At 40.5% G+C, this 18973-nt stretch overlaps 1 protein-coding gene across 4 annotated transcripts in view; it reads right to left on the reverse strand.

The window, feature by feature from the left end:
• Positions 1–630: 630 nt before the first annotated feature.
• TEX264 (testis expressed 264, ER-phagy receptor) overlaps positions 631–18973 on the reverse strand; it is a 229785-nt gene continuing 211442 nt past the window's right edge. For all 4 annotated transcript variants that reach the window (XM_042450265.1, XM_042450264.1, XM_042450267.1 and 1 more), the window contains exon 5: positions 631–4870. In XM_042450265.1, coding sequence (XP_042306199.1) covers positions 4554–4870 — 317 coding nt within the window. In that variant the 3' untranslated portion in view covers positions 631–4553. The remainder of the gene's footprint in view (positions 4871–18973) is intronic.

Here is an 18973-nt window from a genome sequence, read left to right on the forward strand (position 1 = left end):
CAAGTCTTGGGAGGACTTTTTCCTCATCTCAATGCTGCTTACCTATTTTTCCAGCCCAAATAAAACATTCTTCAGGCTGAATCTTTGGGGAGAAGAAGAATGAAAAAAGGGGAAAGTTAACAGTAATCTGTGCTCATATTCAGAGATGGATAAGCAAAGTTTGTACTGTATTCTGTCAGCAAGGGGACATCTTTTTTAAAATCCCCAAAAGGTTCTCCTTTAAGCCACTGAACTGTCCAGGATGGGAAGGAGAACATATCTCCACATGAACAGAGTAGATCAAAATGCATATAAGGGATTATTTGTTTGAAAAATTCCTTCTTGTCAAGATCTTCCTGCATGCAGAAAGCCTGTATGCCCAGAAAAAATACTAGGTTAAGCCTTCCAGCCTGGTCTTCTCCCTTACATCTTTCCAAATATGGGATAAATATTTCTTTGAAGTGTTCATCCAAGTGTGCAAGATTTGCATGTGGGAGCAATTTCTCTTATGAAACATGAGATGATAATAGTCTGATATACGACTATACCTTATGCCTGATTTGTTGGTTTCATGAATGTCTGTATAATTGTAGTTTACAAATATGCAGCACATTCACTTGTGTGCATCTGAAGGAGCCGCATGCATATGGATTCATGATGATTGACCAATTTATATGCCAACACATGTCATACGTATAACCAGGAAATAAAGCTGGATTCAGTCATGTACATGTATGCACATCTATACATGGCAACAAAATGGGTATGTGCCTGCACACATATTTGTATACAATGAGAGGCAAACATAAGCATGTACACACTAAAGCCACATATAAGCTTTTCATAAGTTTTTGATACCAATATCCTTGTATCCATTACTATAAAATTCACAAACAAGTGAGTTGGATACATATTTCCTCCCACCCAGCATTCTGTAAAAACAAACAATACCCCTAAGAAATCCAGCACAACAGGGAAAAAAAACCATATTTTTGTTATCTGTCGAATGAAATCTCAAGAAAAGCATTCTACCATTCTAAATATATGCTCCCGCTGCTCCTACCTTTATTGCCTTTATTCTAGTGTTCCTGCTGTTTAGAAAGGAGTTTGATATCTTGCAGTACAGACAGACAATCACAGACTACAAGGACCAAACTAAATGAGCCACCATCCACATATTTGGCTCCTGCATAAATGGTGTAATGTCTAGTTTGGCCTTAACCCTGAGCACACAAGTGCACAAATATGTGAATATGAATCTATGGTCACAATGAACAGGCAATCAGATATGCCGAAAGAGAAATATAGACATGTCCAACTATTTGCACAAAGAAGTAAACACACACACACAAAGACCCACTGTAAACTGGCAGCATATAGTAGTAAGGAAGCCCTAGTCATATGAAAAGCTACTGTTGTACCAAAATGGGGCAGATGGAATGATGTGCATTCAAATAATTCGCTTCAGTACACTTTTAAAAAAAGATCTCCAGTACCAGTTGATGAAATAATAGCCAGAGCAGATAAGAAAGCTGACCCCAAAGCCTGGGGATGTTATACAGAATCCAGGCATAATAGTGAAGGAGCCTATATGGATCATGTGTCTGTTTCAACTGGCCCTCTAATTTCAAGGGCACTGCAACTAAGGTGGAGTTGTTCATTTGAATGTCATGGTCAATCAGAATTAGGGGAACATGGATATAGTTTTAAACATCAGGAAATAGGAAGTGTCAAATGTAAAAGAGAGCCTTTATAGCCCTCAGCAACAAGGGCACAAAGAAGAAAGTAAGGAATCAATAGTGACTGCTTGGGGGTGGGAGCTGAACAGTCTTGTGAACTACACACTCCAATGGGGGATGTTCTAACACAGCATCCCATTGATTTCCCTCCCAGATGAGTCAATGTTCAGAAATAAGGTATATCTGAAGATGGCTGAACATCGAACTCCTTTGTCCACTGTATGGATCCAAGTCCATTAAGAAATAGAGTGAGTCATTGATCAAGGCAGAGGATACAGAGCATGTAAGCAAGAGAGGCAAGAAAGTGTACAGGTACATGGAAGGTGGGAAGATCATAATATTTCAATACTTCAAATCCCACTGAACATATATCAAAATATTCTTCTTGTTGCTGCCTTGATGTCACAGTAATTGCACTCAAAAGATTCAAATGGTTTGACAAACTTCTTATCAAATGATTTTTCAGAAATTCACTAGGGATACAGAAGTGAGCAATCCAATTCAGTGTCCAATGTATCATTATGATACAGGCCAGTTTAACCCGTCTATGTCAGCATCCAGAAATAATGCCCATGCAAAGAGATGCCCATCTTCCTTTCATGCTTTAGAAAAGTGTAGTGGCATCAAAGCTACGGGAAATCATAATATTGTAAAATGTAATTTCTCCAAGCTACAATATCTAGAAACTTCCAGTATCAACAGATCCTCCACTGCCTGTGTAAGTCGGCTAAGCCTGCTTGAAAAAGACAGATACATTCCCATAACCATTTAATACCCTATGGAGAGTGTGGAGGCTTGGAAACCACCCAGCTGCCTTTTTGCAGCTGAGAGCCAATGGCAGTTGCCTTCTCCCATATATGCAACAAAATTTGTGAGGGAGATGACTCCTCCTTTTTGTATAGCTGTGGGCAAATGGTCCTTGGGCCACTTGCTCTCTCCCTCAGCCAATAAATAGCCAAGGAAGCCTGTACTTTGCAGCAGGCGTGCACAGCAAGGGACACTGTGCAAGGAGCTTCGAATATCTCCTTGCATTATAATTGTAAAAAGAGATACATGTACATGTGTGTAGTTCACAAGACTGTTCAGCTCCCACCCCCAAGCAGTCACTATTGATTCCTTACTTTCTTCTTTGTGCCCTTGTTGCCGAGGGCTATAAAGGCTCTCTTTTACATTTGACACTTCCTATTTCCTGATGTTTAAAACTATATCCATGTTCCCCTAATTCTGATTGACCATGACGCCGCACGCACCCCCACACCATCGGGAGGCAGCGAGGGACTGTTGCTGCTGCTGCTGCTGCCCTGCCTTCGCTGCAGCTGTGGCGCTCCCCCAGGGAGGAGGCCGGTGGGAGCGGCCTCCATAAAGCCGGCCCGCCAGCGCCCAGGGAGACGCCGCACGCACGCCCACACCATCGGGAGGCAGCGAGGGACTGTTGCTGTTGGGCGAGGGATTGTCGTTGCTGGATGCGTGTTTGTGTAGTGTTCGGGGAGACTGATTTTATGCACTGTATTATGGTATTCTAAGCTGTTTTTATTGTGTTATCTGACTGTATGTTGGATTTTTGAATTGTATTGTATTTGAATTGTATTTTCTGTAATAATATGGAGGTTTGTTTGGGTACTTTTGTATTATGTAATTGATGTACACCGCCATGATCGTAGGAATGGCGGTATATAAATGAAATAAAATAAAAATAAATAATAAAAATGATGCATACATGTCACCAAAAGGATTCCTGTCTATTTCAAATCCACTTTGGTTACTACTATTTTTAAGGTATCATGGCAAGTCTTCGGCTACACCACAGCACGGAATACACGAATCTTGCATGTATTTAACCTACAACCTCTGAGGGCTAAGACTGGAGAGACTTGGCTGCATCATTTCCATTGTTCCTGTTTTCTTACAAATTGTCTCCAGTTTTGCTATTTTGCACCGCTCCCCCCCCCCCCTTGGTTGAGACTATTAAAAGAGGACCTTGTCAGCAGTGTTGATTTGTTTCAGATGGATTCTTTCACATAGAAGCTAGCCTGGAAACATCTCAAGCACAGTACCCAGGGACAGACCAACAGATGTGAATGTGTGCAACAATATAACTACAATGAACTTGGTTTATTCCCTGAACATAGAATCCAAAAGACAGCCAGTGAAGGTGATTGCAGGGTTAAGTGAGGAAGAGTGGAAAAGGCAGCAGAAGCAACATGTGAGTGGTTGGGATCACAGCAGCCCTGCTCATAAACCTTCAGATTTCAAAGGGAAGCTGTTAATTGTCTTACTGATTAGGAAAGCTCAGATGTCAATTTAAGGATTAATGGTCTGCACCACATTTTTCAGAATCAAATATAACTACATCTCTTTGATATTAATGGAGGTGGTGCCAATCAATGTGCACAAGATACAAAAAAGGGGGCAATTATGGGGCATATAGCATAGAGGACTGGGAGACATCAAGAGAAGTCAGTCTATACACAAATGCACCAGTCTATCTATAGTGTTCCCTGCTTAGTTATTCACTTATTCTCTCACATTCTCTTACACCCATCAAGTTCAATACAGTATGTTGTTCAATGCAAGAGCTCCCCACCACCATTTTATGTCATCCCACTCCCAGTTCCCTGTTACCACACATTTCCTTAAGCCTGGTCACAGGACAGTAGTTACCTCAGATGTCACCCCTCCTCCTTTATCACACCACAAAATACTTGGCTGCAGACAAAAAGTAGGACAGGTCTCAATATGAATCAGTGACCAAAATCTTTTGATCAGACAGAAAAGAAGCAAGAAAGATGATCAGTTTCTCTTTCCAATCCCTAAGAAACATAAGCAGTGATGGCTTTATTCTTCACCCTTTTCTTTCTCCAGGGCAATAGGCTCCTTGGTCCACTTGCCCTTAGCAGCATCCTGGTCCTCAGCAGAACCAAGGTCAGATGACAAACCTTCTGCTCCATCACCATTGCCTTCCAAGTCCAGTTCCTCAAAGGAGGAGCCACTGGCTCCAGACTCACTGTAGCTATGTTCGCTTCGATTGTCTACTTCCTCACGGCTGTGGCCAGACATGAAAGGGGACAAGATAGAGGTAGCCACTGAAGTCTCTCTACTGTCAATTGTGGCTTCCATGCTGACAGAGCTGGTCTCGCTCAAGGTGTCGGCTCCTTGAGTAGAAATAAGAACAGAGAATTAGTACTGGACAAAGATGATGAAATTAGAACAATTAAGAAGTATCCCCAATACATCTCCAACCTTTCATTTCATTGAACATACTTATATGTCTCTCATCAGTACAAAATTTATAAAACATAGAAATCCATTCTACCAAGAAGTACCAGAATTTTCAATCTTTATTATAAGGTGAGATTAACAACAAAAGCCCACTACAAGAAAAAAGGATTTAGCAAGTTTCATGCAAAACCATCACTAACTGCATAAGGGTCCCATGTAATATATCTTACTGATTTCAGGACTCTTGGGATTTGGGACTTCTCATCTGATATACAGGCACCCATTTTTGAACTAAAACCATCACCATGTCATACCAATTCCATTAAAGATGGCATAGTAAAAAGTGTTCTGCTTCTAGGCTAGGTGCAGCCTTGGCAAGATGCTCTAGCTCCCCAAATCTTTCCACCATAAAACTAGCAAATTAAAAACTGCCAAATAAAAGGAAGATATAATTAAAGCAAACTATAATTTAAACAATATCAAAAGAAACATCACGCTAAATCATTGTTGTTCCAGTTCTGCACTAATAATAAATGGGCATTAGGCTTCTTGTTCCATATTTACTGAATCTACAGTTCCCCGGACCATGCTAGAGAGTGAGAAATTTTGTCCCCAATTTGGTAGAGATGTTCATAAGGGAGGGATGTCCCTAATGGAGTCAGTGATCGCATCTCTCTATAACAAACTAGATTAATTCCTATTCAAGGTTAATATACTTAAGTCTTCTCAGGACCAAAAAAAAAACAAAAAACAAAACAAAAAAAACCCTGCCCAATCAAATCTTGTTAACACAGGAACACAGATGCTGGCTTATACTGAGTTAGATCTTTAGCTCAGTATTGGCAACACTGATTTGTAATGGGCCTCCAACAATATTTCAGGCAGGATTCTTTATAGGCTTTCCAGAGATGCAAAGAGACTGAATGTGGGAATTTTTAGGTGCAAAGCATGTATTCTTCCACTCAGCAATATATAAATCAACCATGAGATAGTGATGACTGACTTGTTCAAATATTACAACCCCCCTTTGTCAAGAAGACTGTGATGTAGCCTCAGAAGTTCTTCCATTTCCCTCTCTTGGCTAACCAGTTACAGCTTTAGAGGAGATGCTGAGGTGAAGAAAGTGCATTCTCATTGCCCTCTACTGGACAATCTTTCCCTAAGCTATTCTTTGTGCCCTCTTTCACGATCACAACTCTTTTCTAACTGCTGCCCCTCAAATGGATTTCACCCCTCAAATGGATGCAAAAGTTAAAACAGAAATGCTGCATTACAAAAAAGGATGCTGCTAACATTTTTCACTTTCGAAAGACTTCCTTAATTTCTTGCTACAGCAATTGGTAGGTAATTAAATAAGAATCAGAGGGAACGGAGAGAACAGAGTTCTCTCCTAGCTACATAACTAAAATTTGGCCAACATATAGCCCAAGTCTATTTACTATGAACATGTAAAAACATATTACCAATGGTAAAAAATGTGATAGTTTTGATCTCATAACAGCAGTCAGTAGTCCAGCAAGGAACATATCATGGCATACATGTGACTAAACAAAGGGGTAGGTGGACGTTCTCCCTTTACATACAGTCAGCCCTTCATATCCACAGATTCTTTATCCACAGATTCAAGCACCGACAGCTTGAAAGTATTTTAAAATATATATAAATTACACAATGCAAACCTTGATTTTGCCATTTTATATAAGGGACACCATTTTACTTTCTACTGCATTTAATGGAACTTAAAATCTGTGGATTTTGGTATCCATGGAGAATCTTGGAACCAAACCACAGCAGATCCCAAGGGCCCACTGTACTTCAGTGATGTATGGATTGCAGTTGGGAGGGTTTCTCGTGGCAGGCAAGAATGCATCTATGCTTCAACAATGCAAGCAATGTCCATTTGTATTGCATACATTTTCTATCACAGCTTCACTCATCAGGGACATGAACATATTCCTCTATATCCCCATGCATACATATTTTAGTGCTTGGGTGATGAAATTTCAGAATTGTTCTCAACTTTTGCAAAAGGTAGATGGCTCTGGTTTTTGTTGTTGTTGTTGTTGTTGTTGTTGTTATGTGGATCTTGACATTTTTTGTTGTTATGTTGATTTTGACAGATTTCATATGGAAGCTCTGCAGCACTGATGTTTTGTTCAGGATAGACTACAAAGAAAAGGACCAAGAGTAGTCCTTCTGGAAAAAAATGATTTGAACATATGCTCAGAAGAAATGTTTTTTCATCTACCCCCTAAGAAGGGAGAACTTCACAGGAATTCATTATATACTTCACACAATATGGTTACATTCAAGGTCCTCCATAACATTTGATTATGCCCTCCCAATCATGAAATAATGGACCTTCCTCCAGTCTTTAACATACAATTGCAGAAGACAGAGATTTCTGCAAAACTTCTGAGCTACCCTTTTCTGTTGCTTCCCTCATTTTCTCCTAGTTTGCAGATAAAAGCCCCTTTACTGCCAGAGAGCAAATAACTGGCCTGGAGACTTAAGTGCTTTCAAAGGAGGCCCCATTTATTCCTATGATGCTTTTTGGGCATTAGGTCCAGCTCCTTGCACTTCTACAAAGACTAAAGTATTAAAGCAAACCAGCCAGCCCCCCTCCAGCACTTCTGTCCCCAATCAGGAGTGACGCATGAAGATCAGCAAAGTTTGTATTTTTGGGAACATGGTGTGCCTGAAGCCTTTTTTCTTTTTTCCCATCAAGAGGTCCAAATCAAAGTCAAAGGGGACATTAAAGGTTTGCTGAAAAGTTGCCCTCTTCTTTCACTGCAGCTCTTTAAGTGCAAGCCTTCTTGGTGAAGGGGCTGTTTGCTGAATTCTGTGAAGCACCTGAGAGCAAGCAAGCACTTCTAGAGTGCTACCATAAAATGATCATTAGCTCCTGCTGGAATCTGTGGGGTCAGACAAGGGCAAAGTACAGAAGGGAAGTCCCAGCACAATTTTTTTAAAAAACAGAGAAGCATACACACATGCTTTTAGCACAGCAGCCAACTGATAGAGGGGAAAGCCCACAATGCTGTGACAGAATACATCCTTCTTCTGCATTAACATGCCAAGTTCAATCCATGGTGTCTTAGGTTACATGACTCTTCGGGAGCAGAGCTGGGAAAGGCCCTCTCTGAGTCTGTGGGCTGAGATGATTTGGCAGTTTTTTCCAGACCTTTCCAGGCATTTAAAAGAGTCTACATGTAAGGAAGGGGAGTGGACATAAGCATACTAGCTCTGCTCACATCCTTCCCCATTTTTGTTGTCCTCCCCATGTACAGAGTGACTGAAAAGGAGAAAGCTTCCTGCATCCATATAAGCCTTTAACTCCAAATTGGAACACTGACTTTCTGGGGCTTTATTTCACATGAACTGATACAGGAGGTTCTCAGCCACAATCAACTGCTTTTTAAACATGGAGGGCAATAAACCATGATGGTAACCCAGCAGAGCTAGCACATTCATGCCCACTCCTTCCACTCTTTGTATGTAGGTTCTACATGCTTTTGCATGGCTGAACAAGAGGACCTGTAACTCAGAGAAAACAACCTGTGGAGGGCAGAGTACAAATGCTTTGTTTTAGTTGTAAAACCAGATGGCCATATTTTCTGATCAGTTATATTTTCTTAGCTATTCAGTTATTTATTTCTGCAATGTTGAGTCTATTTTCCCAGCATTTTAGGAAGATACAATGAGAAAAATTCTGTTGTTGCAACTTGAACACTCCCCAAATTTTCAAAGAGATTTGAGCAGTGATCTCCTGTGTATAAGTCCACAAGCATTTTAGACATGGTCACCAGAGTTTTGTCTGTCACCTGTGAAGTCTTCAGAAAGATGACTAACTACTATGAAGGCTGCAGGAGACAAGGAGCAGCAGATATGCATAAACAGCATAACTAAATGCATACAATGGCTACTTTTCCTTCTGAGGCAACACAGCTAAACTGATTTGCTCTAACTCTTAATTTATTAGATAAGTACAGTGGGCCCTCCACATACGCGGGGGATCTGATCCGGATCCCCCCAATAAGGGGAAATCTGCATATGCTCACGCCCATTTAAAAATAATGGGGAGTGAATTTGCAGTTGGCGCGTGCATCAGATCGCCGTGCAGCTTCCGCATAAGCTAGAAGCCACATATAGTGCACCCGTGTATGACACGGGCACACTGTATGTTCTAATCACAGGTTGGCCCACTTCTCAGCCAGGCATAAGATGGCACTCTTGAAACATTCAACAGTTTAGTCAGTACTTAGGTGGGTCTGGACTGGCTACTTTGTAAATAAAGGGCTCTCCACAGTCTTATCTGACTTTGAAATGAGGACTTTGTGCCTTTGAATTCACATTACATTTTGACGGGGGGCTGCAGGAGGCAAGGAGCAGCAGATATGCATAAACAGCATAACTAAATGCATACAGTGCATTTATACTCGACTATAAGTTGACCTCATGTATAAGTTGAGGGCAGGTTTTGGGGCTAAAATTATGGATTTTGATATGACCCAAGGATAAGTTGGGGGCAAAACTTAGGATCATATAATGAAGAATGTAAAGGATGAAGCAAAGGAAAGCAATGCCAAAGAACTTACAAAATCCCAGCAGGGATAACTATTTGTGCTTGTACCAAAGGCTGGATGGATGAGAGAGTAGAAGGGGGGCAGAGCTTGAAGGGCAGATTAAACTTTTGCCTTTCACCAGGGGATGGTTGTGTGTGTGTGATTTAATGTACAGTACTTACACTGACCTATGGATAAGTCGACCTAGGTTTTTGGGGGCCAATTTTTTAATCTAAATTTCTAGACTGAGTATATTCAGTAAATAGAGTACAATGTGGAAGCTGGCAGTATGGCAATGCAGTTGACTCTCCACATTTACAGCTTTGACTTTTGTGGATTTGGTTAGAGTGGATCTGAGTAATTTTTATCTGCTAAGTGTAATGTAAATTCTTCACAGTGGGCTTCCAGAGGGTCTACCTGCTGCTGTTGTGGGGCAAAGCTTAAGACAGCACCACAGTCCCTTGAGTGAAGACTAAAAACAATTTCTTCCTGGTGCTATGGTGTCACTAGCATATTAAGTACAAACATTTTGACAACAAGCAGCAAATTGCTAAAGATGGCCCAAGACCTTGTAGGAATCAGCCCATGGGCCAAGTAGAAGGATAGGCAAGAAAAGGGCTCAGGCTTTGTAATATTCAATTTAGAAAGAAATCCCAATAAGATTTTAGACTTTCTCATATCCATGTAATGGCATTGCACTGCCCTGGATTATATATGACCCAATTCTGAAGTGTGGTGCTCCTGCAAATACTATTTCTCTCTACTATCAGAGCTAGAAAAAAGCCAAACTCGTGTGATTGGAAAGCAGTCGAGTGTGGTTACACTCAGACATAGAGTCCCAGGCACCACTTATAATGCCCAAGATATGACTTCTCTCTGCCACACGGTGTTGTTGACCTGAGCACCAATTAGTTCTAACCATGCAAAAACTGGGAGTTGAAACTGAATAGTTTCAAGTTAGAAGAAGTTTCTGGATAGTTGTACTTCAGAGCAAAGGCTAAAAGGTATCCAGGAAAGCAAGTGTCTGCATTAGCCCTGAAAATCATGACATTATTTTTGTAGGGAATTTAACTGCAAAGCAATTCAATTGTGAGAAGAAAAAAGACCCAGGCAAATCTGGCTAAAGAATTCTGTTGCTTCTAAACATGTATAGAGAAGGTTAAACAAGAACTATAACCATAATAACCAGAAGCCTTTGAAGTGGAGGTACTAGATTAAATAATTCACAGTTCCTCACTGTTCTAGCATATTTTAGAAATATGAGGCTTTTTTCTACTCCACACATGTCCACCTACTCATCCTACAGATTGCTGTTTCTGTAAGCTATATATCGCATTCTCACATAACATTTCAGCATCTTTCCCACGCTTTCAAATCCATTTCTCCAAGATCCATGTAATCTACTTTTTATCAGAATATTCTTGGTTTTGAAAACAATACAACTAAAGAGAAATTTTAAAAAGAGCAAGTAATAGCAAAGTTTGTGATGCTATCTGTTGACCAAACTGTCACAAAACCCATTAATTATGACAAAATCCAAAAAAACAACTGCAGATAGCCTTACTAGGCCAATCACAAAGGCCCAAAATACATTACACAAGTGTTCAAAGCTCACAGGTTTCCTCATCACACATGGATGTTAAAAATCATTTTAGGGGAAGAAATCTGACACTGGAAAGTCACAAAGCTGTTTCTTTCCTGAGCATCTTTCCTGAGATGCTAAAGCTGTTTAATATTTGAGAATTCTTGATGAACAGAAGAAGTCCCAGCAGACTGGAGGAGGGCAAATATTTTTCCTATCTTCAAAGGGGGGGGGGGAGGATCCAAATAAATTACTACTTAGTCAGGCTTACATCAATACCAGGAAAGATTCTACAGCACATCATTAAACAGACAGTCTGTAAGCACTTAGAAAAGAAGCACTTAGATCACCAAAAGTCAACATGGGTTTCTCAAAAACAACTCATGCCGGAGTAATCTCATTTCTCTTTTTAAAATAATATAGAGTTACAAGCTTGGTAGATGAAGGGAGTGCTGTGAATGTAGCATATTTTGATTTCAGTAAGGCCTTTGACAAGGCCCCCCATGATATTCCTGCAAACAAGCTAGTAAAATGTGGCCTAGACAATGTAACTGTTAGGTGGATTTGTAGTTGGTTGACTGACCAAGCCGAAAGGTTGATCATCAAAGGCTCCTCTTCATCCTGGAGAAAAATGATGAGTGGGGTGCCACAGGGTTCTTTCCTGGACCCAGCACTCATAATCTTTATCAGTGACTTGGATGATGGAATAGGGGGCACACTTATCAAATCTGCAGATGACATAAATTTAGGAGGAGTAGCCAATAAGCCAGAGGTCAGGATAAGAATTCAAAGGAATGAAACAGACATCCAGGAAGGAGGAGCTTGAAACCGCCCCTTCCAAAGACGGACTGGAACTATGGCACCCATGTGCCATGTCCCCAATCTGCCTTGAAGCCGACCCAAAAAAGAGCACTAAAGATCTGCTCCTTTTTGGGCTGGAAAAAAGCCAGGTTTTGCGGCTGTGTCGCAGCCTGAAACCAGCTTCATACCACTCTGGCAGCATGTGGCATATAAATGCTGCGCCACTAGAGTGCCTTGATGCTGCCCACATCTGGGCAGCTGAGCGACTTCACACCAGCTTCAGGGCATCATCAGAGCATGTAGCATGTCAATAGTGCCCAGAAGCAGGCTCCCTCCTCATCTGTTCAGGCCCAAAATGATCTTAACAGATCAGAGATCTGGGCCAGAACTAACAAAATGAATTTCAACACTGAGAAATATACATTTGGGGGGGGGGGGGGGATGAAAGGCTCAGATATAGGATGGGTGACACCTGGCTTGACAACAGTACACGCAAAAGGGACCTAGGAGTCCTAGCGGACCACAGGCTGAACATGAGTCAGCAATGTGATGTGGCATGAGTCAACAATGCAATTCTAGGCTGCATCAATAGGAGAATAATGTCTAGATCAAGGGAAGTAATAACACCACCCTGTTCTGCTTTGATCAGACCTCACCTGGAATATTGTGTCCAGTTCTGGTTACCAGAATTCAAAAAAGATGTTGACAAGCTGGAACATGTCCAGAAGAGAGCAACCAAAATGGGGAAGGGTCTGGAAATCATGATCTATGAGAAACGGCTTAGAAAGCTGTGTATGTTTAGCTTGGAGAAAAAAAAGATTAAGGGGTGACATGATAACCATGTTTAAATATTAGAAGGAATGTCACACTGAGGTTGAAGCAAGCTTGTTTTCTGCTGCTCCAGAGACTAGCGCATGGAGTAATGGATTTAAAACTGTAAGAAGAGCTGCTGACAATAGAATATAGTGTCTCAGAGTGTGATGGAATCTCCTTTTGAGGCGTTTAAACAGAGGCTGGATGGCCATCTGTCAGGAGTGCTTTGATTAATTATTCCTTCACAGCAGCGAGTTGGACTAGATGGTATTTGTGGTCTCTTCAAACTCTATGATTCTGTGACTCTAAAGTAGCGGGGAGGGGGGACCATAGACACAATTAAAGGCTACATCCCTTGCTGACCATGATGCATTTGAGGCATAAAAGCAATGATAGGTAGTAAACATTAATTATCCATTCATTATGATGTTACTCTCAGTCACCACAAATTGGAAGGTAAGGAAAGAAAAAAATCCCTTTATACATGATAAAACTGTTGAAGATTTCCACAAGAGACAATTCTGCTGTTTGCAGAAGACACTACTTTGAAGCCTCTTGCAAAACACTGACATTGTTATAGCAGTTATTATTGGGAACATGCAATTCTCCCCCCGCATTGCAAGCAAGATCAATGTCATTTGATGTGCTATGTGGATTGCAGATATAAGGAAAATCACAGGCTGCATACTGCCCTGACATCATAAATGATGGATGACAGTTCCTGTGTGAATCTCACAAGATATCACAAAAAGTTTCAGACTCAGCAGCTGAGTAGCTAAAGGGTTTTGAGCTGGAAGGGAAATTATGAAATACACCTGGTTTCTGGACTCAGGTAGGCCATAATGCCTATGAAGAACTTAACAGATATCCCGAAGTGATTAAATATAAAGACAGTTCTGGTTATGGCAGAGTGATGGGAGAGTGGAGACTACAGTGATCCTTATATGAAGTGGCCAACTGAGAGAGGGTAGGATAGGAGTACGGCTGTTGCTGGCTACCAGGCAGACGGGAGCAAATGCAGGGAAGGGGAAATTCAGAGTTAGCAACTGAGAGAGAAGGGGACTATGGGAAATTGTGGGGGGGATGCTATATCATTAATTCTACTTTAAGCAAATGAATTACACTCATCCTTCCCCATTTGTGGACTTGGGTCTGCGGTTTTGGTCCTTCATGAACAGCAAGCTGGGAGGGACAAAACAGGATGTGCTTTCAAAAATCATTGTAACACAACATCTGACAAAATCATTCTATATTATTTAACTCATAAATTCACAATTGCAAGAGTTCATTGAGTATTTCACCTCTTAAGGCTGTCTCAGATTGCTGGACTGCCTCTGCTCACATACACCATGCCTCCTTCTGTCACCTGAATTCACTCAGCCACTCCTGTGCTTATTACCACTTTGTCCAACCAATCAAATGCCTCCCTTGTTGCCACTAACGTCCTCATATATAATACAAAGGACTAAGGGGCATGGGGAAGACAGCACCTAATGTTTGTCCCAAGAACACTCCCATCTCAAGCTGAGAAAGGCATAAGCTCCTTTGTGCGTTTCTCCACATTCTGGTAGCCCAGTTGATTCATTCAAATCAACATTCATTCACACTAGTGAGGTGTGAGTTTATTGGCAGTGAAATTGACTAACTACACAATCTTATTCACTTGTCCAGAGGTTTTCCTCCAAAGTAAATTGTGACTTTGATTGAATATCTTGTCACTCAAACAGCACATGTGTGAAAAATTGTTATTAGGGGAAGTTGTGATACAGTGACTTAGTGTGTCATGCCTAGCACACACTGATATATGCTCAGTTGAACTTGTTTCATAATTATCATGAGTGTTGTGGACTAAGAGAGTAGTCAAATAAGTCATTCCCATCCCCATAGCATTTCCACCTGACAATTTATCTTGGCTTAACTACAGATAATATATTATGATACGAGTCAACTGGTTTCTTCAGTTGTAGTCAACTCATCACTTTAGTGAGGTATGTCAATGATGGTACTGTGAAGAAAGATTTCCTGTTTTGTAAAGATCTGAAAACAAACATAACTGTAAAGGACATGATCCAGCTGCTGAAAGACATCTTTGCCAAACCTGATTTAGATATCAAACTTACTGGTTCTGTGTACACTGATGAGGCACATGCAATGTTTGCAGATAAATCTGGCTTTCCTGCATTGAAAAAAAATGAGATTCCAAACTTGCAATTTACCCATTTTTATCTTCATCACCATGCTCTGACATCAAAAACATTGCCTCCAAATTTGAAGAAAGCCATCAATACTTGTGTGAAGATAATCAAATGGATCAGAGGGCATGCTTTGAACCATCACATCCTCACATTATTTTGTGAGATCTGAGAAGTGAGCATTCAGTGTTGCCTTTCTACACAGAAGTCTGGTTGTCATAAGGACAAACTTTAACCCACGTCTTTGAACTACAAGATGAAATCTAAGATTTTATGGAGTGTGAATGTGATCTGGTTGGGACACTGGAACCACAGGAATTCATCCAAATGCTAGTTTACCTAACTGACACTTTCATTTGTATGAATGATCTGAGTGTTTTTCTTTAAGGAAAACAGTTGTGAAAAGTTGAATGCCTTGAAGAAAAAGTTACATCTTTGGCATCGAAGGAGGTAAGAAAAAGTCTCTCAAATTTTCCTTCATTAGAAGAGATGGTTGATGATGCTGGATCCTTAACTCCTACTGTGCATGAAGAAATTGTTGCTCATTTGAAAATGCTGTCAGACTTGTTTGAAGGATATTTTCCTCCTGGAAAACTGAGGATTTCAGAAGAATGGATCATGAATCCATATTACAACAATTTGGAGAAAATGTCAGATGATGAAGACTTGAAGGAAGATCTTATTGATTTGCAGACAAATCGAGCTCTTGAAATGCAATTTGAAAGCAAGGCTTTGGGCAGTTTGGTGTGCAGCATTGGATATGTTCCCAAAAGTTGGTGTAAAAGCATCAAGTATGCAGCAATGTACTTGTGTGAATCTGGATTCAGTTCTCTTTTTTCAATCAAGACAAAATCTAGGAATTGCCAGAATCCACTGGAAGACCTGCAGACTGCAGTCAGCAAGAAAGTTCCACATTATGGCAAAATCATGAATGAAAAGCATGAGCAAAGAAGTCATTGAATTTTATGTTCACTGTTGAGATTGGTTTTACTGTTTACAATTGTTTTCTGAATAAATCAGAATCTAATTGTTCAATTTAGATTTGCATTTTATGCACAAAGGGGCTAAACAGACCGGCAAGAAATGCCAACAGTGAGGTAGAGTGGGGGACGTGGTGACTGCACGCCACTCATCCTGACTCTGCCCCGATGCTGGCGTCATGAAGTCCACCTGACTGCACTGCGGGCATCATCTCACCATTTCTTTGGCACAGCATTTAGATGTGCTGCACCAAAGAAACCCGGAAAAGCCACCACAGCAAGGGCAGCTTTTTGACACTCTAAAAAGGAGCAGCATTTTGCCGGGTTTTTTTAGAGCTGGCAAAGCACCGGATCGGGCCCACAGTGTGTGGCTACTGTAGCCCCGAGCTGGTGCTGAAAGAGGTGGCATCAAGCTGCTGCTTTGGGGCCGTCTGTTTTGCCCCTAAGTTAAAAAAAATAAGTTCAATTTTGATCACCTGGAGTATTATATGTGGTTCAATTAGTGGTTCAAAAATTAGACTTTTTCATCTTCAAATGTAATATTATTTCTGTAGGGGATAAAACATTAATCAAACATTTCCTAGGGGTGTGGGGCATAGAAAAGGTTGGGAACCTAGTATGTATATTGATGCACAGTTATACTCAGTTGTTTTCACATTCCATTTCCTATTCCAACCAAAATATTCTGATCCTATCAACTGTGCAATACATGCAATTCATGTTTTTGAGAAAGGGCCAGAATTGTACTGTTTTCATTACAAAATGCACACTGGCAGGATTTAAGCACTCCTCTGCCCCCAGAAATAGGAGTCAGTGTTGGTTTGGGTTACTGTATGCAACATTTCATCATGCTGAACGGAAAGATGGCAATTATTCAAATACAAACAAACAATGCCAGGTATACATACAAATATTTTCATCTTTGCCCTGTGAGGTTTACTTTGGACATTTACACAAAAATTAGCTACAGATATTCTAACATCATATCTGGCTGCACATTCCCAATGCACAATTTATTACTTTATTTATGATAAGTATTTATAAGCTGCCAAATAATAGATAACAGAACATGGTAGGTGACAAGTAGGAATAAAAGTACATAAAATCCTCTAGAAATCAAATAAATAACAATAATCATGTGCAAACATTTTATGCCACATTAAATGTGTTAATCTTTCCAATGCCTTTGGATTCTTTGATGTTTAAGAAATACAAAAGATGTTAAGGAAAGACCACTCAATGTGTTCGCTACAAGATCAGAGTAAAAACTCATAGGCAAATGCAGTCAATTTTCCTCCAACATGATTTTCTCACAACTGAAGCAGAACTGAGCCTTTTTGTTTTTTATTTGTGTTCAGAAACTACTGAATTTAATAATATTGCATAAATAAGTAATGTTGCTGAGTGCAATGATTACACATGTTCACTTCTAGAAGATTAGGCTCTGAATTTTGTTCATTTACACAAGCATTTGTTGGCCTTAGTCTTGCATGAAACTCAACAGGATGAAAGGGAAGGTTTCTGTTCTGTTCTTAGATAGATACAGAGTTTCACTGATTAGGTTCAAAGGTTTGGAAGGCAATATTCTGGTTTAGATGGAATTCTGACACAACCTTTGATAGGGACAAGATATTCATAGAATCATAGAATCACAGAGTTGGAAGAGACCACAAGGGCCATCCAGTCCAACCCCCTGCCATGCAGGAAATCTCAATCAAAGCATACCCGACAGATGGCCATCCAGCCTCTGTTTGAAGACCTCCAAGGAAGGAGACTCCATTACACTCTGAGGGAGTTTGTTCCACTGTCAAACAGACCTTACTGTCAGGAAGTTCCTCCTAATTTGAGGCGGAATCTCTTTTCCTGCAGCTTGCATCCATTGCTCCGGGTCCTGTTCTCTGGAGCAGCAGAAAACAAGCTTGTTCCCTCCTCAATATGACACTCCTTCAAATGTTTAAACAGGGCTATCATATCACCTCTTAACCTTCTTTTCTCCAGGCTAAACATACCCAGCTCCCTAAGTCGTTCCTCATAGGGCATGGTTTCCAGACCCTTCACCATTTTTGTCACCCTCCTTTGGACACACTCCAGTTTCTCAATGTCCTTTTTGAAATGTGGTGCCCAGAACTGGACACAATATTCCAGGTGGGGCTTGACCAAAGTAGAATACAGTGGCACTATTACTTCTCTTGATCTATACTTTTATTGATGCAGCCTAAAACTGCATTGGCCTTTTTAGCTGCCGCATCGCACTGTTCACTCATGTTCAACTTGTGGTCTACTTGGACTCCTAGATCCCTTTCACATGTAGTCTCGTTCAGCCATGTGTCCCCCATCCTATATCTGTGCATTTTATTTTTCTGCCCTAAGTGCAGTACCTTACATTTCTCCATGTTTAATTTCATTTTGTTAGCTTTGGCCCAGCTTTCTACTCTGTTCAGGTCATTTTGAATTTTGATCCTGTCCTCTGGAGTATTAGCTATTCCTCCTAATTTGGTGTCATCTGCAAATTTGATAAGTATGCCCCCAATTCTGTCACCCAAGTCACTGATAAAGATGTTGAATAGCAATGGGCCCATGATGTAGTACCTTTTTTTCTGGATGAGTATAATAGCTGGTTTGGCCATTTTCTTGCAGATAAACAGACTTTTAATGATAAAAGCAGCAATCTTTTGTTCCCAAGCTTCAACATAAAGAAGGGTATCAAGAAAGTCTGGCAAGGTAGAAAGTACTTTCTGACAGAATGAGCAAAATCTTGGAATTTGCAACATTTCAGGAGATAGTCTCTAAGTGGTATGCTTTCATGTAGCTTCCAGCACCCTTGACACATCAACCTCCACACCCTTGAGTTTCAATGTGAAGATATCTAAGCACAGTAGGGCCATTAGCCTTCATCAATACGTCTTGAAGTAACAGAAGCCATAGAAAATTGTGGCTAAAAAAAGACAAAATGTTAGAAATGTCAAGACCCAATCATAAATTTAACATATTAAAGTATTAATATAATGCAAAGAGAGGTAAAACTAAATAATATAAACAATACAGTGGTGTAAAATAAGATGAAAAAAGGGTAGAATCAGAAAGGAAAGGAATAGAATTAGAG

Source organism: Sceloporus undulatus, chromosome 2 (genome assembly GCF_019175285.1).
Source record: "Sceloporus undulatus isolate JIND9_A2432 ecotype Alabama chromosome 2, SceUnd_v1.1, whole genome shotgun sequence".
NCBI classification, from domain to species: domain Eukaryota; kingdom Metazoa; phylum Chordata; class Lepidosauria; order Squamata; family Phrynosomatidae; genus Sceloporus; species Sceloporus undulatus.